Raw genomic sequence first — 24,812 nt, 5'->3', positions numbered from 1 at the left:
ATCACGTTGACTACACTGTATATGTTTTTTTCATAATCCTAATGAGAGTCACGCGGGTGCTGGAGCCTACCCCAGCTGTCGTCAGGCGAGACGACCCTGGAGTGGTCGCCAGCCAATCACAGGGCACATATAAACATCAACCAGAGATGGCCGAGGGTGGAAGTGAACTTGGGTCTCCTAGCTGTGAGACCTACGCGCTAACCACTCATCCAGACAGGAAGCCAGTGAAGCCTCTCCATGTTTGGGTAATCCCTATAAAAACATTCATTCATTAATTTTCTACCGCTTACCCTCACAAGGGTCATGAGGGGTGCTGGAGCCTATCCCAGCTGTCTTTGGGCGAGAGGCGGGGTACACCCTGGAGTGGTCGCCAGCCAATCACAGGGCACATATAGACAAACAACCATTCACACTCACATTCATACCTATGGACAATTTGGAGTCGCTAATTAACCTAGCATGTTTTTGGAATGTGGGAGGAAACCGGAGTACCCGGAGAAAACCCACGCATGCACGGGGAGAACATGCAAACTCCACATAAAGATGGCCGAGGGTGGAATTGAACCCTGGTCTCCTAGCTGTGAGGTCTGCGCGCTAACCACTCGACTCAGTAGCATTAAAACCCACGCATGCACGGGGAGAACATGCAAACTCCACACAGAGATGGCCGAGGGTGGAATTGAACCCTGGTCTCCGTGAGGTCTGTGCGCTAACCACTCAACTGCCGTGCAGCCCCTTATAAAAACATTCATTCATTTTCTACCGCTTCTCCTCACACGGGTCGTGGGGGTGCTGGAGCCTATCCCAGCTGTCTTCGGACGAGAGGCGGGGTACACCCTGGACTGGTGGCCAGCCAATCACAGGGCACATATAGACAAACAACCATTCACACTCACATTCATACCTAGCGTGTTTTTGGAATGTGGGAGGAAACCGGAGTACCCGGAGAAAACCCACGCATGCACGGGCATAACATGGAAACTCCACATAAAGATGGCCTAGGGTGTAATTGAACCCTGGTCTCCTCGCTGTGAGGTCTGCGCGCTAACCACTCGGCCACCATGCAGCACAACAACCAATATTAACAAACAACCATTCACACTCACATTCATACCTATGAACAATTTGGAGTCGCTAATTAACCTAGCATGTTTTTGGAATGTGGGAGGAAACTGGAATACACGGAGAAAACCCACACATGCATGGCCGAGGGTGGAATTGAACCCTGGTCTCCTAGCTGTGAGGTCTGCGCGCTAACCACTCGACCACCGTGCAGCCCCCTATAAAAAAGTACTTTCTTTTATTGCAGCCTCACTTTTCATTAGCCAACAGCCAAGTACCTCCAGCGTCTCATGGATTCTCAGTCCTGGGATGCGATGGAAAGCACCTCAGGCTGCTTGGCCCACCGTCAGTTACTATGTGTGTGTGTGTGTGTGTGTGTGTGTTGTGTGTGCGGACGGAGCCAACTTGTGTAACCTTGCCGTCAGGGCCGGCCAAGCGTGACGTCCCCGAGCTTTGGCGTCCAGTGCAAACAGTTATTAGGAGCAGAAAGAGTGAAGCAGGCGGCAACAGCGGCGAGCGCCGTGGTGTGTGTTGTACGGGTGATGAAGTTGATGTATGGGCCCCTCGCACGAGCACTACAGCCGCAGTCTTTCCGCCAAGTGATGAATAGCATCAAAACGGTGGCCGTGCAGCAAGCGGCAGCAGATCTCATCTCCACTCTTTTATATTTTCCATTCTTGGCACATCTCAAATAAATGCTATCGTTTCTTTTTGATTTCCGGGCCTCGTCTGCTTCCCCCGTTCCCTTTTCCAATCGTCGCTCCTTTTGTGGAACTTTTAATGAGCTCAAAAGGTATGCAAGAGTGCACAAGGAACACTCGACAAAGCACTTTTGGAAAGATTACGCTACACTGACGGTGCTGTGGCGTCCTGTCGGCTTTTGTCTCTTTCTTTCTCAGCACCCGGCAAAAGGCGGGAGGAATGAGCGTGGTGGCGGTGGCGAGATTAACATCGCCGTGAATTGGCCTGCAGATTGGTTTGTGGGCTGGAAATGAAAGCTGGAGCAGAGCAGGAACAATGTGGAGGGAAGGTCACCATTAAGGAGGACGCCATGTGATATTTGCATGGAAACAAACGACATATAACGCCATTGCAATCTCCTCCTTGCCAATTGTGGAGCTTCTCCAGGAAAGGATGGTTGGAAGGGGGGGGGGGGGGGGGCTTTTTTACTTTGTCCATTAAAGCACTCAGGGTTCTTATGTGGCTTCCATTCCTCTTGGAGTGCCATTAGCCACCTTTAATGAGAAATGTCTGCTCAGAAGAGCCAAAGATGGCTGGGCCGTTAATCCCACCTAATCACATATCAGAGTCATCTTAGACCGAAAGATGATCTACTTGAGGGTGCCTTCGGGGGGGCGGGGAGGGGGGGGGGTCATGAATATCTGCAGCTTCACACCTCACAAGGCAATTGGGATGTTTAATTTGCATACTTTTATTATTTGCATTTTAAATCATTTAATTTTATTATTAATTTTAACATAAATTCATTATTTTATTTGTAAATATATAGTATAGTATTTATGGATTTTTGTAAAAAATTTCATTAAGTTTTTTTTTTTTTTCGCTTTGGGCTCCAGAGGAAAATATAATTGACTTGTCTAATATACAAGCAACTGAATACACAGGCTTAATGCTAACAAGCTGATATAGAACATCAATATATAATTTTAAACAGCAATTTTAATAACATTATTTCCAAACAAGGTGTCCTGGCTGGTCCACAAATGTCAACAATTGACTTTTTTACAACAGGATTAACCCTAAAGTTATAAAGTGTAATTAGCCTGACTAAACTATACTGTGGTATACACAAGCAGGTAAATATACATGCTAAATGCTAACAAGTTGTCCTATTACATTTAGATACAACCCGAAACAGCAACTTTGGTAGAATTAATACACAACAACAATGTGTCCTGGCTGGTCCATGAATGTCAACAGTTGACTTTTTTTGCTACAGGACCCCCACTCGTGTTGTTCAATGTAATTAGCTTGACTTAACTATACTGTGACATATATCAGCAAACAAACAAACATGCTAAATGCTAACTGTCTTACAGCATGACTATACAGTACAAATTTAAGCAGCAATTTTGATGACGTTATAGCAAACCCGGTGTCCTGGCTGGTCCACAACAATGGACATTTTTATGCCACAGGACTTCACTTAAAGTTGAAAAGTGTAATTAACTTGACTAAACGACACTGCAATGCTACAATGTGCATGCTAAATGCTAACTGTCGCTCTCATACAATGTGTGTGCAACTCTAAATCACAACTTTGCTAGAATTAATACATAAGAAGGTGTCCTGGCTGGTCCACAAATGTCAACAATGGACATTTTTATGCCACAGGACTTCACTTAGAGTTGAAAAGTGTAATTAACCTGACTAAACGACACTGCGGTGCTACAATGTACATGCTAACATACAAGGTATGTATATGCAACTCTAAACAACCACAACTTTGCTAGAATTAATACATAAGAAGGTGTCCTGGCTGGTCCACCAATGTCAACAATGGACATTTTTATGCCACAGGACTCCTCTTAGAGTTGAAAAGTGTAATTAACTGTTGCTACAATGTGCATGCTAAATGCTAACTGTCGCTCTCATATGATGTGTGTGCAACTCCAAACAACCACAACTTTGCTAGAATTAATACATAAGAAGGTGTCCTGGCTGGTCAACAAATGTCAACAATGGGCATTTTTTGGGACAGGTTCACCCAAATTACACTGTGGTTATATGCAGAATACAGTACAAGCGAGTAAATGTACATGCTAAATGCTAAAAATCTGTTATATAACACGTAAACACCAACTTTGACAGCATTAATACACAAGAGGGTGGTCCTGGCTGGTCCATTATTTTCCCTAATATAAGCCTAGTACCATAAAGCTGTTATTCTCAACTGAAAGGCCAAGTATTGTGGCTGTGAAAAGGATTTGTGCCGCCTAAACACAGGTCACAACCTCTAAAAATCCAAAGCATGGACTTTATTCTCCAAGCAGAGAGCTTTCTTATTTGTTGGACTCGATCGCAGTGAGACAATTCCTATAAAATTCCCTGTTCTATCACAAATGTGACGTTATTGATTGTGGCGTTTTATGTTCAACCCTTTCTTTCCTTCTCTCTCTCTCTCTCCCCGGCAGTGGCCAACATTTTGTGGCGGGAAGAAGGTACGTGCTCCTGCTCCATTGCTGAATTCATTAAAGCGCCTTAATTGAATTCCTGTAATGGGGTTAGTGAACTGTGACGAGCGGGATTAAATGATTGGATGCTTTGGAAGCAGATAATGTTGCCTTATTTACTTTGCAAACTGCAATATCATGTGCACTGTTTCAACACAGTAAAATAAGCTTTTTTTTTGTTGTTTGTTTTATTTTGGGTTTTTTTTTTGCAGGTCTGGGTATCGGCAATATGTTCTACGTGTTCTACGAGGACGGCATTAAAGTCATGGAGCCAGTGGCGTGCGAGATCCAGCGCCATATCAAGCCCAGCGAGAAGCTGCTGGCTCTGCAGGTGAGAAACGTATAACTCACTCAGGTTTGAATATTGGAACTTAACGAGCAAGAACGCCATTACATATTTTTATAACTGTAACTGTACAGCAAAAGAGTTGCTGACAATGGAGAAAAAGGCTTTTATTTATTTTTAGTTGCTAAGCTCGGCCTGTACTGCACAGCCGGAGCTTTATTTACACACTGACATCAACAATCATATTGTAGCTCTACTCCTGGTCTCCTATAGTCGCAGGGTGTGTGGGCTACTAAAGCAAATAAACGTCGGGGTTGCTAGTTAGCGTTGGATCCAAAAAATAATAATAATAATAATCAACTTTCTGGTGTCATTTCTTATGAACTTATAACTCAAGGGTGTCTAAGCTTTTTTCCAGCGAATGCCACAAAAATGTCTTCTAGTAAATGTTCTTTTCTGAATTATAACTTTATTTTAAGGCTGCCAATTGATTAAAATATTTAATCGTGATTAATCGCAGGCGGCACGGCGGTCGAGTGGTTAGCGCGCAGACCTCCCCGCTCGTGAGGAAAAAGCGGTAGAAAATGAATGAATGAATGATTAATCGCACAATGTAGTTAACTCATAATTAATCACAGCCAGAAAGAAAAAAATAAAAATGAAATCAGGAAAGCAGGAAGTGAACAAATGTAACAGTTACTGATTGTAAAAGTACCAGATGGAGGGGTAGGATTTAATAAGCTTTGCTTCTTCCTACTCCTTTTGGACATGTGGAACTGTGAACTGATTATGGGATGCATTCAATTGTAATCTGATGCATGTTCAAATGAAATAAAACCATTACCATTACCAAAGAAAGGAAATAATAGAATGAATGCTGAAATATCCAAGAAACGTGTCTGTAAACAGAAGATGTGACATTCCCAAAGATGGTGGGATGTTTTGGAAATAGCTTCTCTGCATTCACAGGGTGTGTTTTCACCTTTCACACGCCGGGCTTTCTTAATTAGCGGCGGGTCACAATACTTAACATTAACAGCTGTGGGTGAAGGTAACTTCCTGATGTTTTTTAATGAAGACTCCAAGAGCTGCATTCAAAGTATCACGGGTGGTCGGCATTCAGCAGCTTTATAAAATAAAAATAAAAAAATAAATTCAAATTAAAATAGCAGCTTTATCTACCTCTGCATGCGCTTTCAAATGGTGCCACTCAAATATTCACAAAATAATGCCCTGTCCTTTTAAGTTGTTGTACTTTAGGTGAATAAAAATGTACAATTACAGCATTTATGGTAGTTTATTTTTATTGCAACAATCCAAAATGTATATATAACAAACATAAGGGGGTTGTTGGATTGTTGTCAATGTATTAAATGCAGATTTCATTTCCATGTGTTCTATCTCCATGTGTTGTTGAATGGCCATGTCCCCCCCCTGAGAGTGTGCACTGATTGGATCCTTGTCAAACATAAAGCGCTCCACAATGAATGCAAGACAAGGAGCCGTCCTCGGAGAGCGCTAGTACGAGTGTATCAATCAGTGGTGGCTGCTGTGATCACACACGGGCATCTTGGGTGATAGACATCAGAGAGGCGCTGACGTTTCCTCCCGTCTCATAGCAGCGCTGACATATTTGTTTACCATAATCATTCAGCCGAGCTATTGTGCTCAACTACTGTACCAGGGAGTCTTTTACTGCAATATATATGCACTGTGCTTGTAAACAAAAAACCCTCCAGGAAGCCTCTTTATGTTGCTTCTCTCGACAGACAGACTATTTACAAGTTTTTACTCCCTACTGAGATACCTGGAAGGATAATTGGATTATTCTTTTTTTTTTTTTCAATGTAGGTACCACTACACTGTTTAGTTTGGTACCTGCGAACGTCACATGTGATATAAATGTGTATTCATGTAATTCTATCACAAGGTCTGCACAATTATTAGGTAGGCTTTTTTTCATGCAAAAAGAACCTGCATGTTAAATACGTATTGAAAAAAAAGTTGTGAAATTTTTGGAATATGAAAAATGCTTGTGCTTAAGTTTTAAAAATGCTTATGCTTAATCTTTTAAGTCATGATGAAGTTTTTTAATGTTTGAAATCAACTAAAGTAAAAAAAAAAAAAACACGTGTAGGCTGCACGGCGGATGAGTGATTAGCATGCAGGCCTCACACCTAGGAGATCCGAGTTCAATTCCACCCTCGGCCATCTTTATGTGGAGTTTCAATGTTCTCCCTGTGCATGTGCGGGTTTTCTCCGGGTACTCCAGTTTCCTCCCACATTCCAAAAAAACATGCTAGGTTAATTAGCGACTCCAAATTGTCCATAGGTATGAATGTGAGTGTGAATGGTTGTTTATCTAAAAAAGAAAAATTGAAGTATAAAAAATTCTCACATTCAAAGGGAATTTCTGTTACAGAAACTAAGGAATTACAGGAGAATTGAAATGGGAGTGTCCTAAATGAGATGAATGTTTTCACTGGCTAGGAAATGCGGAACTATAAAAAAATTCCTGTATATGGCATGGATGTTGATATTTGAAAGAATAACGAGGAAAGTGGGAAATTTTTGAAGTTTTCATTGGGAAAAATGTGTTTTCAAAACAGTACCCCCCTCAGTCTTGAGTCAGCTCTTTGAGGTTCTAATGCTTTAAAAGGGTTAAAATGATGTAAAAATATGAACTATAATGACTTTCAGTATGGTTATGACAGCAAGAAAGCTTGTGTACAAATAATATTCTTCAGTCTGTCTCCTGCATGGTGTGTTTAACACAGATTAAATATCTTAATTCATTCATGAGAAGAAAAATACTGGTCGGTGTCAGGAGAATTCCATATGGAACGAGAACAAACATCTTTGCCGCCTTCTTTATATTCTCTGTTCTGTTGATGCTACTCCCCCACGCACAGTACAAGTACAGCACAGTATGCATTGTACAACACCTTCACACCCTCAGCTGCAACACACATTCAATTTCCACCACACGACATGAAGAAGTCGTTGGCTCACAAACTGAGTAAATTTAAATGCCCGGAAACCTGCAGGCTTTGTTGTGTGGATTGGAGTGACACAGGAAGAACATTGATAAGTCAGTGAAAAAGTGGAGATAACCACTCTATATCTTTGGTGTGTTTTCTTTTCCAGGAAGAGGTGTGTCCCGCTTTGGAAGATGACACGGTACAGAAGTGTGTGTGGTCCTCAGCGGTCAACGTGAAGGATAAATTTATTTACGCAGCGCAGCCGACCTTGGATCGAGTGCTCATAGTGGACATCCAGTCTCAGAAAGCTGTCCAGGTAACGTTCAGGATCCTCACTTCATTTTTGGAATCGAGCTAAAATGCAAGTTTGAATAAAAAAACATGAGGAATGCACCATCACCCTCACCAAAAAGGTTTTCATTAAAAACTATAAGACTCGACGTGACTTCACTTGTTAACACGTTAACACGTTTTTTACACTTATGTGACAGTCATTGTACTCTAAGGGCATTGAATCCATCACGGTTGAATACTCCAGTTGGGGAGTGCGACAGATGAAAATGTAAAAAAAAGAGCCGTATCACCTTCAAATTATGTCTTCATGTTGAAAGGTCCCTCGTTATTATTTATTCTTTTTTACCAATTCTAAATGAATGTCAGAGCTCCAAAATCTAAAAGTGCTTTTAGTGAGTCTGAAAGGGAACACGCTGTTTTGTGTGTGTCGAGCTTCATTCACCTTTTACTTCTACATTGTAACGCTGTCCAATGTAGTGGATGTCATATATCACGTACAACGACGTAACCTTAACTCATTCACTACCAAAGATGTTACATTTTTTCAACCCAGACATATTTATACGTCTTTTTTGTGAAAGAGTCGGTGTTGCAGAGAGAAAGAGAGCACGTTTGGTTCAATTTTAAGCCAAAGAAACATCCACAAGAGCACGGCCTGCATCTTTACCGTCTATGCAGCAACCAGGAAGTAGAAAGGCTGGGATCCGTGTTGCACAAGGGAGGTCACGCATTGAAAGAAAACTTTTAACGCAAACGCGTACACACAAGGTTCGCTTTCAAATGTGAAAATTATAAATAGTTATTAAATATTATTGCAGAAAACTGAATTGGATATATTGTAATGGTGCAATGAACACATATGTGCTGTACACAGCATTGGTTTAATATTGTTTTTTATGATCGGGAAAAAAATACCAATATCAATCGATATTGGGCTGATAATTATTGGTACAGATAATTCTCGGACATCTCTTGTTATTTTCAACCATTTTTTGTGTTGTTTATGTCATGGCATTGTTGTTTAAACATTTTGGTGAAATATGTATGGCTAAATTTTTCACAAAAGCCTTTTTTTTGTTGAGAACTGATATTTTGCTGAAACGCACCAAAGTAAATTTTTTGACTCGTGGGCCACATTGAGTTAACAAAATTTTCCGGGGGGCCCAGAACATATATTTAACACACATACTATATTATTTTTATTTATTTGTGTAATTTTATCTGTAAAAGTGTTATACTATCAGCTATATGTTCTCATGTCAATTTTTTCAGGACCACATCAAATTATGTCATTTAATTTGACAGTTTTGTTGTTTTTTTTTTTTACTAAATAAGACATCCGACTTGCAAGTCATGTTGCCAGTTTGCTAAAAGTGGCGGGCCGGATTCAAACGCTTGGTGGGCCGCATGTGGCCCCCGGGCCGTAATTTGCCCACCCCTGTTCTACTGCTGGTTACTAAACAAACCTCTTTCGGACGTCTTTTGAAAGATGGCTGGGATTTAATGAGTTAGCAACACATGCTAACATTACACTTCCGTTTTAACAGCAATGCCATGCTAGTTTAGCCTTTTCGCTAAAGGAAAACATCATCAAAGTTACAGCTCCCGCATCTGTAACTGACTAGTTGATAGAGCTTTATGTTAAGATGTGTAGCGAAGCCTGGGAAATAATTTTGGTGCAAACTCCTGGCACATATTACTGTTGGAACACCATTTATATCCCTTTTGCTTAATGAGGACCTTTCAAGTTAATAAATGCTTGGCAATGCTTGGCTGAGTAGCCTTGAAATGGTAACTAAGCAACCCATTGCAGATGTGTTAACATGGTGGGGAGAAGAGGGGTTTGATTTCGCCGGGTGCCTCTTAAAGTGACAGTTATTGTTGTTTTTTTTCCAACAACTAAGTGCCTGCGAGTTCAGTCGCCTGTGTCATTGCCTTTGTGGGCGTGTCATCCAGGGCGGCTCACGTAGTACGTCCTCTGCAGATGGCAGTTTACAGCTCACAAGCCTCACGGGGAGACGCCGCTAAGCAGCCTGCATTTCCCCCCTAAAAACTGTCACTGGCTCATTATTCAGGTCGCCTGGAGGTTTGGCTTCACCGCATTGTATTAGCAGCCGTTAATTAACCACCTGAACCGCCTGCCTCCAGCTGCGGGAAAACACGTGCACTCTTGCTTTCAGTTTCACTTTTAACGCTTTAAAGTAGCGATGTGATGACACAAGCAGTGAGGATCAATGAAGCGGTAAAATCGTGTCATAGTAGGTTCCTCCCGTCCTTGCTTAGCGGCCATTGCAATGGGATTTAATGGAGCAGGAAACAGCATAGTGGATGGAATACTGCCTTGTGTAAATTGTTTTTCTGTAAATAAGGCTTACTGTTACGGAGGATGCTTTTTCCTCTGCAGTAATGAACATAACAATAAGTGGTTGAGCAACTGGATGAAGACCATCGCGGGTATGCTGGAGCCTATCCCAGCTGTTTTTGGGCGAGAGGCGGGGTATACCCTGGACTGGTCGCCAGCCAATCACAGGGCACATATAGACAAACAACCACCAGCTTCACACAATCACCCGCACAGAAAGCTTTCTAGCTCTTCCAGATTCTGCACCTCTTGGACTTCCTGCTTCTGATGACTCTTTAATTTACTCCACCCCCACTCCGCTGTCATTGGTCACACTTCAAAGCACTCCAGAGGACTTCAGGATACATCGGGTTACTGAGTGGAGGCCATCTGCAGCCTATAAAAGGAAACATCGCATTGATGTCAGTAGATCTCAGTGTGAGAAAAAAAAATACACAAACCTCATTATCTGACATTTGGCATCGTTTTACACAAAAATACAACATTGTAAAAGCAGTTATATGTCAGAAAAGTGGAAAACAAGGCAACAAATATGTTACTATCCAAAACAAGTGTATGAGATGATCTCCATTCTGGTCAGTTTTCCTAAAGATCCTAAATCGGCACGGCAAAACGTGCATTCTCAGCTAGATTCAATACCTGAAAAAATACTATGTACTAAATACAAGTATACTAAGTACTTTTCTTGTTGTTTTTTTCTTATATTATGTAGATATTAGATTAATTATTATTATTTTTTGCATGTAAAACTACCGCTTATCCACACGAGGGTCATGGGGTGTGCTGGAGCCTATCACAGCTGTCTTCGAGCGAGAGGTGGGGTACATCCTGGACTGGTCACCAGCCAATCACAGGGCACCTATAGACAAACAACCATTCACACTCACATTCATACCTATGGACAATTTGGAGTCGCTAACCTAGCAAAACCGGAGTACCCGGAGAAAACCCACACATGCACGGGGAGAACATGCAAACTCCACACAGAAGACTGGACTGGATGTTTCATATTATTTCATTTTGTTATTGCGTTTTATGTTACAATGTTTGGTGGTTATGAACGCACTTGCATAAATTATTCGTACTGCCGACCTTGAAGAAATTTCACGAGTCGTCCCCCATGCATCGTACGCCTCCTGCCCCTTTTCCAGTGTCTTCCCTTGGCTTCGACTTTACACGACACAGAGGCTCTCCGGAACATCCCACAGCCGCAAACGTAGCAACAACACCTGTTTCCTCCAGTGGCTCCATGCCCAGAGATTATAGTGTGAATCCACAGCAACACACTGCGGGGGTTCTCTCATCCATCCGACATGTAAACACTAGCATTAGCAATCTGCAGCCAGAACGTGTTTATTAAAAATAAGATGTGGGATTGTAGTCATTTTTCATCCGTGCTTCTACTTGCCGTCACTGCCTGAACAAGCCCGTGTCTGAATGCCGCTAGACAGCCAGCCAACCAATGAAGAAAACTCCGTACACAAGGCTTGCTTTTCTTGCTTTATGAAGCTTTCTTGTAAAAAATAAGTGGTAACTGAAACATACAGAAAAAAATTAAATAAAATTCCAATACTGCTCGTGTTGCAGGCTAAACACACATCAGCTAACAGTTAGCTAACACACGAACACCAACTGCAAATGCAAACTAGCATTAGCATGACGTTAGCGAACTTGACAAAAGTACAACTTTTGAAATACAAAATGCATCTATGTAAGTGTTTTATACAACAATATACTTACAAAGACAATAATTTCCCAAGAAACAAGCGTTTAGAGCAACTTTCAGCATGTTTATGTGGTTTTCTTGTTTCGTTTCTGCCGTGAGGCTAGCCTGCTTCTCACCGAGAGAAAACGTCAAAGCTTGTCTATTTACGAGAGCACTCACTCCCTAGTGGCCCGAAACGATACTTTCTAGAGAAGATGTCTCACTCTGTAAATTTTTTAACCTTAGCGTTTTTAACAATATTTATTAGAACTTTTAGCTATTTATTACTAACTTATGAAACGTATGAATTATTAATGTATTTGACCCAAAGACATGACAAGATAAGATAATATATGCCTTTATTCGTCCCTCAGTATAAAAAATATAAAAAAATAAACAATATAAACAACCCAAGTATTAACAAATCAACAATTTCAGTTGTTATTTTATATACAAATACAGTTTGCAGATATGAAATGAGATGAAATATATGACCAGTCTATACACAATGAGATCTTGCGAGTGGGTTAATATGAGCCCACTAAAAATACAAGTGAGTGTACCCCATAAGCGAAGTCCAAATTGTATCTATTGCTGCCTTAATCCTCCTGGGTATGGAATTGTTAGTGGGATCCTGGAATCCCCCCCCTCTCCATGACCAGACCTTGTCCGTCTGCTTGAGGATGCCCCTCAGGTACACAATTGTTTTCAGGTGTGGGGGAGTCAGGATGCGTGGCCACGCACACATCCACTTCAGCTTTAGCTTCTTCAGCATGGTAAGCGTCTTGTAGCTGGATTTGGACTCCTTATGTACAAAATCTGTTTCCCAAAGGAAGGGGGGGGCATGATCTGGTTCACAATGTTGGAATTCATCTTTCCGCTTAATGAACCGCGGTTCTCCGGCACTGGCGGCACTCGCTTGTGTTGCAAGTCATTGAGACAATCATGGCTGCGTGATAACATTCGGAAGAACCAACAAACTGAACATCGGGTTTGTGTGTGGCCTTCCAGACGGTCAGTACCGACCCGTACCCTGTGAAGCTGCACTACGACAAGTCCCGCGACCAGGTGTGGCTTCTCAGCTGGGGAGACAGACAGAAGAACTTCCCAACGCTTCAGGTTTGGACTTTCGGGAAAAGTGTAGAGAAGCCTGCTCGGTATAGGATGCTAACACGTCTCCCGATCCATCAGGTGATCAATCAGGCAAGTGGAAGAGTCTCCCATCACACAGTCCACACGCAGCCGGTGGGAAGGCGCATCGACCGAGTGGACGACTTCTTCATTCCTTCGTCCAGCCTCATCGACAACCACATCAGGTACGTGAGTCAACATCGCTCTCCACGGAATGACCTTCAACCCACATGTTCTCCAAAAATACCATCTTAATACTCACCGAATTGGACCTGCGCTCCTTCTGTGGAGTGTTCTAAAAGTAGAAAAGCAGATAGTTTGATTCCCGGAGGACCCCTGGAGCGTTGTCCGTGCAGGGATGTTGAGAAGGTGCTGCCACTTGTCTATCAAAGGAGGGGAGGCGGCGTAATTACAGTGCCAAGCGTCCAGGGCAGAGAGTCAAGGCTGATGACCGCCATCAGCCAGGGAGGCAGTCTTAATTTAGCTCAGCCTTATTTTCCAATACCATGAAGGGTGTGTGTGTGTGTGTGTGTGTGTGTGTGTGCGAGTGCACTGTTGGAAAAAGAGCAAAAAGAGAATTAACAAATCAGACATTCAAACCATAAGCTATGACAACTTTGTTTTAGCGTAATAACAAGAATATTCACATATTTAAGCCTTTCCCACTGAAAATTACATATTAACAAAAAAAAAAACAATCTGGAAGGAAGGAAAGGAAAATAATTTTCTGGGGATCACAATAGATGAAAATATACAACATAAAATGGCCAGAAATATTTCAATATTGAACAAAGCAAAATTTGTTCTCAATCAGAAATCACTCCACACTCTTTATTGCTCTCTGGTTCTACCATGTCTTACTTATTGTGTGGAAATATGGGCTAATAACTATAAAAGCAATCTTCACTCGCCAAATGTACTGCAAAAAAGGTCACTTATATGCTAGGACTACGTTAAAAAAACCATAGCATTTCAGTATGTGGAATCAAACTATGGAATGGATTGAGTAAGACCCTCAAACAATGCACAACGATGAGCCAATTCAAGAAACAATACAAGCAGTTGATGTTTGCTAAATACAAGGATGAAGAGTCTTGAACCAGTCATGATGTGCTATACATATCACTATATTGACACTTACTATGGTACCCATTATGTCATTGGATGGTCATATCACCTCGTACTGCGGTACGGGACAAAAAAAAAAAAAAAAATTTGGAAAGCAGGAAGTGAACAAATGTAACAGTTACTGATTGTAAAAGTACCAGATGGAGGGGTAGGATTTAATAAGCTTTGCTTCTTCCTACTCCTTTTGGACATGTGGAACTGTGAACTGATTATGTGATGCATTCAATTGTAATCTGATGCATGTTCAAATGAAATCTCTGTCCACTTAAAGACACATTCAGAGTCTGACACATGAAACATCAGGTTTCATCAGGTACCTCTTCTACTCCTGAATGGCTCCACACAAAAGTGTGCAATTTCCTCCAAACCTGCAACCCTACTGTCTTGCCCGTGCTATTATTTGTCTGACAAATGCACCACATGGTGGCACCATGACTAAACTACAAAGTTTCACTCCATAAGTCAGATTGGCATGATATTTCCTTCCACATCCACAAGCGGTCTACACAACACCCCACTGTAGGTTTAGGATGTTTCGCTGACTCGTGAAATTTGGTGCAGACCTTTATACCAGTGATAAGCACTTGTGTTTAAAATTTCAGCAAGATTGTTGGAAAAACATGGCCACCATCAAGCAGGGGCACCGGCAGTAGGATTGCACTAGGAATTGTCCATAAGTCATTGAACATTTGTCTAATAATTACAATACTAGTAGGATATTTGTATTTATGAATGCCAGCATGTGGTTCAAAGTGTTTTGACCACAACCCAAGTGGGTGCCATGAATGTTATTCACATGGCACAAAACACCCGTGTCCTCCTTTTCATGTGACTGGAAATGATAAAGCATGAAATTAAATGGACACCCATCAAAGGGGACCTGTTGTGCTCATTTTCGGTGCTTTGTATCGAATTGTGGACTCCCATAGAGCAGCTTCACACAATAACCCGCACAGAAAGCTTTCTAGCTCTTCCAGATTCAGAACATCTTGGACTTCCTGCTTCTGATGGCTCTGTTTAATTTACTCCACCCCCACTCCGCTGTGATTTGTCACACTCCAGAGGACTTCAGGATACGTAGGGTTACTGAGTGGAGGCCATCTGCAGCCCGTAAAAAGAAGCATTGCATTGATGTCAGTAGATCTCAGTGCAATGCACAAACCTCATTAACTGATATTTGGCATCGTTTTACACGAAAATACAAAATACAACAATTTTCCTAAAGATCCTAAATCGGCATGGCAAAAAGTAGTTCAATACCTGAAAAAATACTATGTACAAAATACAATTCTACTAAGTACTTTTCTTGTTGTTTTTTTTCTTATATTATGTAAATCTTAGATTAATTATTAATTATAATTATTTTTTGCATGTAAAACTATCATTCATTTTCTACCGCTTATCCTCACGAGGGTCACGAGGGGTGCTGGAGCCTATCCCAGCTGTCTTCGAGCGAGAGGCGGGGTACACCCTGGACTGGTGGCCAGCCAATCACAGGCCACATATAGACAAACAACCATTCACACTCACATTCATACCTATGGACAATTTGGAGTGGCCAATTAACCTAGCATGTTTTTGGAATGTGGGAGGAAACCGGAGTACCCGGAGAAAACCCACGCATGCACGGGGAGAACATGCAAACTCCACACAGAGATGGCCGAGGGTGGGATTGAACCCGGGTCTCCTAGCTGTGAGGCCTGTGCGCTAACCACTTGACCACTGTGCGGGAATTTTGTAGACATAATAACAGGAAATAAGTCTTGTGAGTATGTTTTGCTGTAAATGTGTGTGTGTGTGTGGTGAACAGGAAGTGATGTCGCCAATTAACCTAGCATGTTTTTGGAATGTGGGAGGAAACCAGAGTACCCGGAGAAAACCCACGCATGCACGGGGAGAACATGCAAACTCCACACAGAGATGGCCGAGGGTGGGATTGAACCCGGGTCTCCTAGCTGTGAGGTCTGCGCGCTAACCACACGACCGCCTATAATTCATCTCAATAAAATGTATTTTCTTGTGTATTATTATATACTGTGTGTGTCCGCGACCGATGGACTGGATTTATATTATTCCCTGTGGGAAAATTTGCTCGACTTTTCTTACTTTTTGATTTTTGTTGATAAATTAATGATGGAAACCAAATTTCCTTTATAATTAATCTGGCTGGGATTTAACTTTCATTCAGTGTGCATTGAAAAATGGTCATGGCAGCACATCCTGCACTAATTACTGTATGCTTCACACAAGGGACCAATTCCGTATTTGCATTCATTTTCTGTATACAGTATATTGACCACCTGTGTATACTTTTATCCATACTCTGGGTACTGCGTTTAGATAATGACACTTTTTGGTTCATATTTTTAAATGCGTATAAAAGCAAATAAACAACACTTACAGGTGACTGCTATGACCGAATCTAAAAATACAATGTGGAGACGAACACGACCACACTTGACCGACGTCACCAAGAGGTCAACAACAAGCGGGAGGTCGGAAACATTTCGAGGGGACGTGTGTGTGTGTGTGTGTGTGTCACAGTCAAGGTTGGGTGGTATGTTAGCGCTGTTGTAATTAGATCCACTGGGACTTTGAGGAAAGATTCTACTTTTCTGTTTGGATGCCCTTTTTTAGAAAAATAAAAATATATATGTGACTCTTCAGTATGGAAAATAATATTTTGAAGCTAATATTTGCCAAGTACAATTACATTACTAACTATATCGTCAAGTGAGCATCATTATCTTTCTTCGGGCACAACCTTTGCATCAGATTTTATCCATTATTCGTCCTTATTGTTTATCAAGACACATACAATACATACTGTATACTGTAGAGCAGGGGTCTCAAACATGCGGCCCGTGGGCCAAATGTGGCCCGCAGGACACTAGTTTGAGGCCCCCGCCTTGATATGAAAGTTTAATGTTTAAGTGCGGCCCGCGCAAGTTTGATATGGATGCTGTATGGTATCATGTACCCAGAAAAAATGATTACGTTTGATTAATGTTCATGTTAAAGGTTAAATAACTGTTAATAGTTATCCTCCCTATCCGTGTGGAAGTGGTAAGTTTTTGGCTATTTAAGTTTAAAGGAAATAATTGAAGGCTACCGTTTAGGTCGCTAGCTGTCTAGTTTGCGAGTTAGCATGTGTCTCAAGACCCTGCAGTTGCGCAATATGTTGTAAATAAAAAGAGTATAAATGTGACTATAGTCATGTTTTGTCATGTCTACAGGGCTCTAATAATGCTTTGTTCATTTTAATCTGAAAACCCACCAACTATATGTGGTTTCTTAAGTTTTTATTATTTGCCATTTTATTATTATTATTATTATTATTATTATTATTATTATTATTATTATTATTATTATTATTATTATTATTATTATTATTATTATTATTATTTATTACTGATTGATTGATTTTCTTTATTCTTGATTTGTTTATTTATTTTTCATCTTATTTTGTGTAGAAAAATAAAAAGTAAGATATTTGAGAACAGTGGAATGTTTTATCAGAGCTTTTCTTGTAGAAAATTGGAACAAAAGCGAAGTTTTTTTTTTTTTTTTGGAAAACCTGATGCGGCCCAGTCTCACCCAGACCCGAGCTCCAGTGGCCCCCAAGTAAATTGAGTTTGAGACCCCTGCTGTAGAGTATATAGTAATGACTGTATTGTTTTGAATCTCTTATACTCTTGAACCAATGCACACAGATGGGTGAAATTTGGTCAAAACATGCAGCCCAACAATGTTTTTTTTTTGTTTTTTGTTTTTGTTTTTTTCAAAAAGTACATATAATGCCATTCTTTTTCATCATGTTTTAAAAATTAAATCAGTTCTGACGGTGCGAGGTCGGCCGGTTGATTTTGGTTTCAATGCCACCAAGTGCTATCAAGTGCAAACGTAACGCTTGCAGTTACAGATTTGTTTTGATAAACGTTTCCACAATAAAAGCGCGATGTTCACCAGTCCAATTCATGGCAGCAACTGAAAAAGAAACAAAAAAAAATGGCATTAGATGTTTTTGAAAAAAAAAAAAAAAAAGTTTTGTTCTTTACTTTATTTTTCTTTTATTTAACCTACCAATATGTCAGATCATTTTGTGGACAAAACGGCCAACAAGTCCAGTTTCCTTCTTCCAAGAGTTGTTTTGTTACCAGGATGCCCTTCAACTCAAATGTGAGCAACAACTCCGCGGGCTTTCATCCAGCGAGGGAATACATTCAAACAACTCAGGGCTACTTGTTATTTTTAGCAGAGACAGCCCCTATCACTTTGTCAACAATATCCAATCATTGCTCCGAGCAAGATGTTGATTCATTCTTATATATTTTTTTTTTTTTTTTTTAATGCAAGGATTCTGGATAGCTTTGCAAAGTGTGGAAGCTCTATGCCCTCAGGCTCTTCAAATCAAACCACTCAAAAATCACATCAGGATGAGCGAAGACGCTGATACTAAAAATGCAAATAGGCCTTGTTTGAACGCTTCACTGTTCTGACAGCGTGCTGAAATATGTTTCAATAAATCAACCATGGAAGGGAATGACAAGCAGCAGCTGTCAGTTTGGCAGTGAAGAAACTCCATGTGTTCAACACAACACAAAACAAACACGCATAAAATCGGACAAAACACACGATTAATGCTAATCCGCATTCGGCTTTTATTTATTCAAAAATCACTTTCAGCAAACAAACATCTAACCAGGTTTTAATTCTTGCACCATATTTTCATTTACTGAAAACTACCAGGGTACATGAGGGGTGTAATGGTCCTACTATTGGTACACAGTTTTCAGCTTATCAAGTTAACCACCAAGTTACTGATACTGGAGCGATAGTGCCAAGGAGAAATCCCCTTTCATCTGAAGTCTCTTCATACTCTATGTTGCACTTCGTATAAATGGAATATAAATATAACAGTAATGATAAATTACATATTATCAATGGAAAATCTGCTGCAGGATCCAATATTGATTTGAAACGAGACACGTTATTTGAGAAAAATAGGAGGTACAATTGAATAAAACAAGGAGACAAATCAATACAACCTAAGAAGACGTCTTGAATCAGGTGATAAGCATGTGGAGGACTTCTTTTGGACTTCCTGTGTACTAATATTAGTGTCATAGTAATGGTTTTATTTCATTTGAACATGCATCAGATTACAATTGAATGCATCACATAATCAGTTCACAGTTCCACATGTCCAAAAGGAGTAGGAAGAAGCAAAGCTTATTAAATCCTACCCCTCCATCTGGTACTTTTACAATCAGTAACCGTTACATTTGTTCACTTCCTGCTTTCTGTAATAATATCAAATGGAAGAATGGACGCAAAACATTTTTGTAGTGCAATAAAAAACACATTTTCTTGATACGTTTTCAAAATAAAATAAATAATAATTATAACACCAATCAAATTATTTTTGTATTTTTATTTGATTGCTTATTTTTCGCAGTTTTATGTTGTGCATTTGATCCCGTCCTCTACTCTAGTGGTTCTCAATTATTTTATGTCAATATTTTCGAATATATGTTACGAAATGGGCGGCAGGGCGGTCTAGTGGTTAGCACGCAGACCTCACAGCTAGGAGACCAGGGTTCAATTCCACCCTCGGCCATCTCTGTGTGGAGTTTGCATGTTCTCCCCGTGCATGCGTGGGTTTTCTCCGGATACTCCGGTTTCCTCCCACATTCCAAAAACATGCTAGGTTAATTAGCCACTCCAAATTGTCCATAGGTATGATGAATGAATGTTACGAAATGCAAGAAAATGGAGGGCAGTGAAGGATACAAGCGTTCAAGAGTCAAATTGCATGCTGGGTACGACACGTTCATACATGTTGGTAGGTCTTCACAAATATTGAATGTGGTCCTGGTCTCTCCAGCACTGCTCTACCTGAAAACGGAACCGTGATTATGGCATACAACAACTCAGCAGTTGTTGCTACACAAGCTCCAGACTTTATCTCGGAAAAGGGAATAAAAATGGCAAAACATATTTATTTGGATGGAGGACACGATAAAGTTATTATCTAGGCATCACAACACTTCCAGGAGTTCCTCGCTATTGTGATAGCAGCATCTCAATATCTCCATTTATTCACCCTGCTGCAGAGTTCACTTTTATTTATTTTTTACAGTGGAGCTATCGCTAAACTGACAATGGTGACTGAAACGCAGTCGTTCTCGGAATGGAATTATGGATATGTAAAAGATTGTTTACCGTTCTCTAAAGCCAAGCGCTTCAATCAATGTCTTATCTTCTGAGTGACGTGTATAAAAAAAAAAATAAGCGTTGTGACGGCCAGTGTGAGCCAGAGAGGCCGCCTGCAGAAAACACAATCTGTGGATCGATGATTGCCTCGACGGGACCGATAATGTGCTTCGTGTCTCAAGAGCTGCCTGCTTTGTGTTCAAACGGCATAAAAGATGACGAACGATGTCGAGATTGAGCCGCCCGTCAACCAGCGTCGGTCTTCTCGTTTAGTTGTGGCCCGTCAGGAGCAGGCTTACCTTGTGCTGCTGTCAAAGTGTAATGCTCCATTAACACATTCTCCGCAGTCTTTTCAGTGATCCATGTACATTTTTTATGAGGGCACGGGCGCTAAGATGGTGCTCCAAAGACAAGACTCCGCTCAGGTGTCAGGGGCCAGAATGTGTTATTGAAGCACTTGAATGCATCTTTCACCAACACTAACTTAGCAATTGACTGTACCAAATCAGAAGGGGGTCTTGTCATGGAAATATGGTTTGTTATTGCACTTTTTGGTATTTTGTTTTCATTCATTCTACCGCTTATCCTCACGAGGGTCCACAAGCTTTCTTGCTGTCATAACCATACTGAAAGTCATTATAGTTCATATTTTTACATCAGTTGAACCCTTTTAAAGCATTCAAACCTCAAAGAGCTGACTCGAGACTGAGGGGGGTACTGTTTTGAAAACATGCTTTTTCATAAGCCTAACCCAGTTGTCTTTGGGCAAGAGGCGGGGTACGCCCTGGACTGGTGGTCAGCCAATCACAGGGCACATATAGACAAACAACCATTCACACTCACATTCATACCTATGGACAATTTGGAGTCGCTAATTAACCTAGCATGTTTTTGGAATGTGGGAGGAAACCGGAGTACCCACACAGAGATGGCCGAGGGTGGAATTGAACTTGGGTCTCCTAGCTGCGAGGCATGCGCACTAACCACTCTTTCGCCGTGCATTTTGTGTCCAATAATCAATTTGATTATACTATTCATTCATTCATTCACTACCGCTTATCCTCACGAGGGTCGCAGCGGTGCTGGAGCCTATCCCAGCTGTCTTCCGGCGATAGGTGGGGTACACCCTGGACTGGTGGCCAGCCAATCACAGGGCACATATAGACAAACAACCATTCACACTCACATTCATACCTATGGACAATTTGGAGTCGCTAATTAACCTAGCATGTTTTTGGAATGTGGGAGGAAACCGGAGTACCCGGAGAAAACCCACGCATGCACGGGGAGAACATGCAAACTCCACAAAGAGATAGCCGAGGAGGGAATTGAACTCGGGTCTCCTAGCTGTGAGGCCTGTGAGCTAACCACTTCCACCGTGCATTCTGTGTCCAATAATCAATTTAATTACACTAATATTACTTATAATTATGGACTACTGTTGGTAGTAAACAAGTCCTCCACATGCTTGTCACCTGATTTAAACAGTGTTTTGTCTAGGCATGTGAGTCTGCCCTTCATCTGAGATAGATCATCCTAAACTTTCCTAAAATAACTAAGTGTAATTTGTTTCTTGACTTGTACGTGAGAAGTCGAAAATTTTTTTATCGAGCATTCATAGAAGAACACCGTTTTTCGGGGAATCAATAACATGGCGATTCCGAAAAAGCTAGTACAGAGCAAAGCAGGTGATACATTTTCCGTACGAGTCAGCAGATATGACAGATATTGAGTGTGTAGTACGTGCGTACACTCATGAAGGGACAATGCCTAGAAGCTAAAGCCATTGTGGCACCAAAGTCTGTCGGGTTTTGTCTTGTGGAGAAACATCAAGAGTTGATGCTTTTGGACCAAAGATGGACCAAGTCCAGAAATATCCTTATTGGTTATTGATTCCATCTTCTGTGTTGTTTCTCTTGAAATTGCCAACAGATTTGGTCTCATCTTTCACCGAAATGAGCCTGTCCTCCACAAGATCGACTTGGAGACGCTGGCCTACGTGAAAAACATCAGCCTGCGGGATTCCAACTGCGTCCCCAAGTCTGTGGCCTACACCCACCTGGGTGGTTACTACTTTGTCAACTGCCGGCCCGACTCCACCGGCGCCACACGCCCTCAAATTATCGTAGACAGCGTGACGGATAGCGTAGTTGCACAGAACCGGGATGTCGTCGGAACGCCTTACGTGTCTCCGGACGGCCGCTACTTGGTCACCGTTGATGACGGCGACGGCCTGATGAGGATCCAGACCATCTCAGAGCGAGGGCAGATCAGGGAACCGTACGACATCCACACCAACCTTCACATCTCGGATCTGGCTTTCCAGCGTTCCTTCACAGAGACTCATCAGTACAACGTGTTCGGAAGCTCCGGTCGCCAAACGGACGTTCTTTTTGTGGAGCTGAGCAGCGGCAAAGTGAAGATGATCAAGAGCTTGAAAGAGGCCATCAAGGCGTACGAGTGGCCGTGGAGCGGTAAGAACAGGGTCATGGTGGGCGGCGGTGTTTTCGGTCAGTACCTTATGACCCCGTCTCGGGAGTCGCTCTTCATCCTGGACGGGCGGCTTAACAAGCTCAACTGTGAGATCACCGACGTCGTCAAGGGCAACGTGCTGGCGTGGGTGGGCGAGTCTTAGTCCGTTACGCCGATCGAGTTTTTCCTCAGAAGGTACTGTTGCACTGAATTCCTGTCGTTTCTAGAATTTTGTGGGCGTGGAAGAGCGAGCGTCACGTAATTGAAAAACCAAATTGATCCCGTGGAGTTCTACAGATGACCGATCGGAAAACGATACCATTCCAGTTAATCACCGAGCTCTATCAAATGATGCAAATACCTTCTAAGATCGGAACTGGTTAGATCAGGATTGTCTCTTTTAACTTCAACCATCCCAAACTTTTCTTCCCGTGCCTTCAAATAAAAACCCCCGTCCTTCAGAGGAATTCATGTAATTATTCCCGGCGCGCCTGCAGACTATGCTGCTTTCATCGACCCGTCCGTTCACGTGGTGGCAGATCCGCTTGCTCTTTTCTATGCGCCTGATTAAACGAAGCCTGCGCTGTGATCCCATCCAGTTTGAAGTGGCGCCCGAGAGCTTCATTACGACCGGGCGCTCTCTAACCTTTAATCCCCAATTAGAACCAGCGTTTGGGAAGTTTTCATTTCAGCCCGAAGTGCGGAAAATCAAAGTGTATCGTTATGCTACTTTATGGAAATTTAAATATGAATCGGAATTTTTTTTTTTAAACTTTAAAACTCCTGACCAAGCATACAAAACGGGAATGATGTGACAACAGGAAGTGGATATTTGTGGTGTAGTATGTATCCACGCCTTGAGGCAAGTGGATCAAGTGGGTACCTTTCTATGCATTAACAACCTTAGAACCCCCAACGAGCAACTGAATGGCACATTCCGAGTGGACTTCTGACGTGAACATTGTACATACATCAAGTCAATCTGTCTTTTCCGGACTTCCATCCGTACATCCCGTTGCATCCCTTTCTCTTTCCGTCCAAACAGCGGCTGGTCCAGTGACTTCATTACGCCTGTACAGATTTAAAGCTAGCCATTTTCTAAGCAAAATACCCTGGTTAAGATAAGACTCGCGTCTTCATCCACGTGCTGTAGAAGCTTTCACGTCCGTGTAGTCATGTCTTGTGTGCGTGTCCCCTTTGGTGCGATTGCTATTTATATAGAAACGCTTGTCATTTTACTTCACCAATAAAAAAAAATCTGTACAAATGAAACCAGAGTGTGATATCTGCTCCTTCAATCACTAACACAATCTTGTTCCACAAGATCAATGTCGGCGTTGTTGGTAATCATCGCAGCAGGACTCGCCGACACACTGGGTAGACATTTCAAGATCATAATAATAATAATAATAAAGAAATATTGTAGCTATTCCATTGAGCAATGATGGATGAATAAAGCGGACAATTGTTTAGATCAGGGGTCACCAACCTTTTTGAGGCTGAGGGCTACTTTACTGTTACTCACAAAGTACTCATATCATATACTACAGTATTAATTGTCCTTGTACCCTAGAAAGCGCCCATGAATGATACGGGAAAAGGCCCGAAATGATACTGTGTCAAAGCCCAGGGCAGTGATACTGATAAAATATAGAGTTTAACCATGTCCAGTATCAGCCCCCGTAGCTGTCCACTCAGAGCGCGCTGCTCTGGTATCGTGCCCGTGAAACAACCAATCAGAGAACAGCGCACGAGCGTGAACACACAGCGTTTGTTTTGCTGCCGTCTGTGCTCTGTCAACATGTCAGCGGTGGACACTCCCGGCGAAAAAGACAAATAGGGAAAATAGCAAACAGAATATTAGAAATGGAACGTTTTATCACCATTAATGAGGAGGACACTCTTGAAATGATCGAAAAAACTAAAAATACAAATACAAGTCGGAAAACCAAGGGCGACCTCAAGCTTTTTTCTGAATGGC

General features: G+C 41.7%; 1 protein-coding gene and 1 long non-coding RNA gene across 4 annotated transcripts in view; one reads left to right on the top strand and one right to left on the bottom strand.

Moving 5' to 3' along the window:
* The window catches only part of fstl5 (follistatin-like 5), a 163,176-nt gene extending 139,073 nt beyond the window's left edge, over positions 1 to 24,103 (top strand). For all 3 annotated transcript variants that reach the window (XM_058049613.1, XM_058049606.1, XM_058049621.1), the window contains 6 exons: positions 4,218 to 4,244; positions 4,469 to 4,587; positions 7,690 to 7,839; positions 12,896 to 13,003; positions 13,076 to 13,200; positions 22,292 to 24,103. In XM_058049613.1, coding sequence (XP_057905596.1) covers positions 4,218 to 4,244; positions 4,469 to 4,587; positions 7,690 to 7,839; positions 12,896 to 13,003; positions 13,076 to 13,200; positions 22,292 to 22,994 — 1,232 coding nt within the window. In that variant the 3' untranslated portion in view covers positions 22,995 to 24,103. The remainder of the gene's footprint in view (positions 1 to 4,217; positions 4,245 to 4,468; positions 4,588 to 7,689; positions 7,840 to 12,895; positions 13,004 to 13,075; positions 13,201 to 22,291) is intronic.
* LOC131103396 (uncharacterized) lies at positions 6,767 to 12,032 on the bottom strand. The gene is made up of 3 exons (XR_009119603.1): positions 11,920 to 12,032; positions 11,272 to 11,713; positions 6,767 to 10,555 (listed from the first exon to the last, which is right to left on the bottom strand). It is a non-coding gene; the product is annotated as an uncharacterized LOC131103396 (long non-coding RNA).
* Positions 24,104 to 24,812: the final 709 nt, after the last annotated feature.

This window comes from Doryrhamphus excisus, chromosome 2 (genome assembly GCF_030265055.1).
Source record: "Doryrhamphus excisus isolate RoL2022-K1 chromosome 2, RoL_Dexc_1.0, whole genome shotgun sequence".
In the NCBI taxonomy this organism is placed as follows: Eukaryota; Metazoa; Chordata; class Actinopteri; order Syngnathiformes; family Syngnathidae; genus Doryrhamphus; species Doryrhamphus excisus.
Note: the sequence above shows the minus strand (reverse complement) of the source record. Positions and strands in the feature narration are given on the sequence as shown.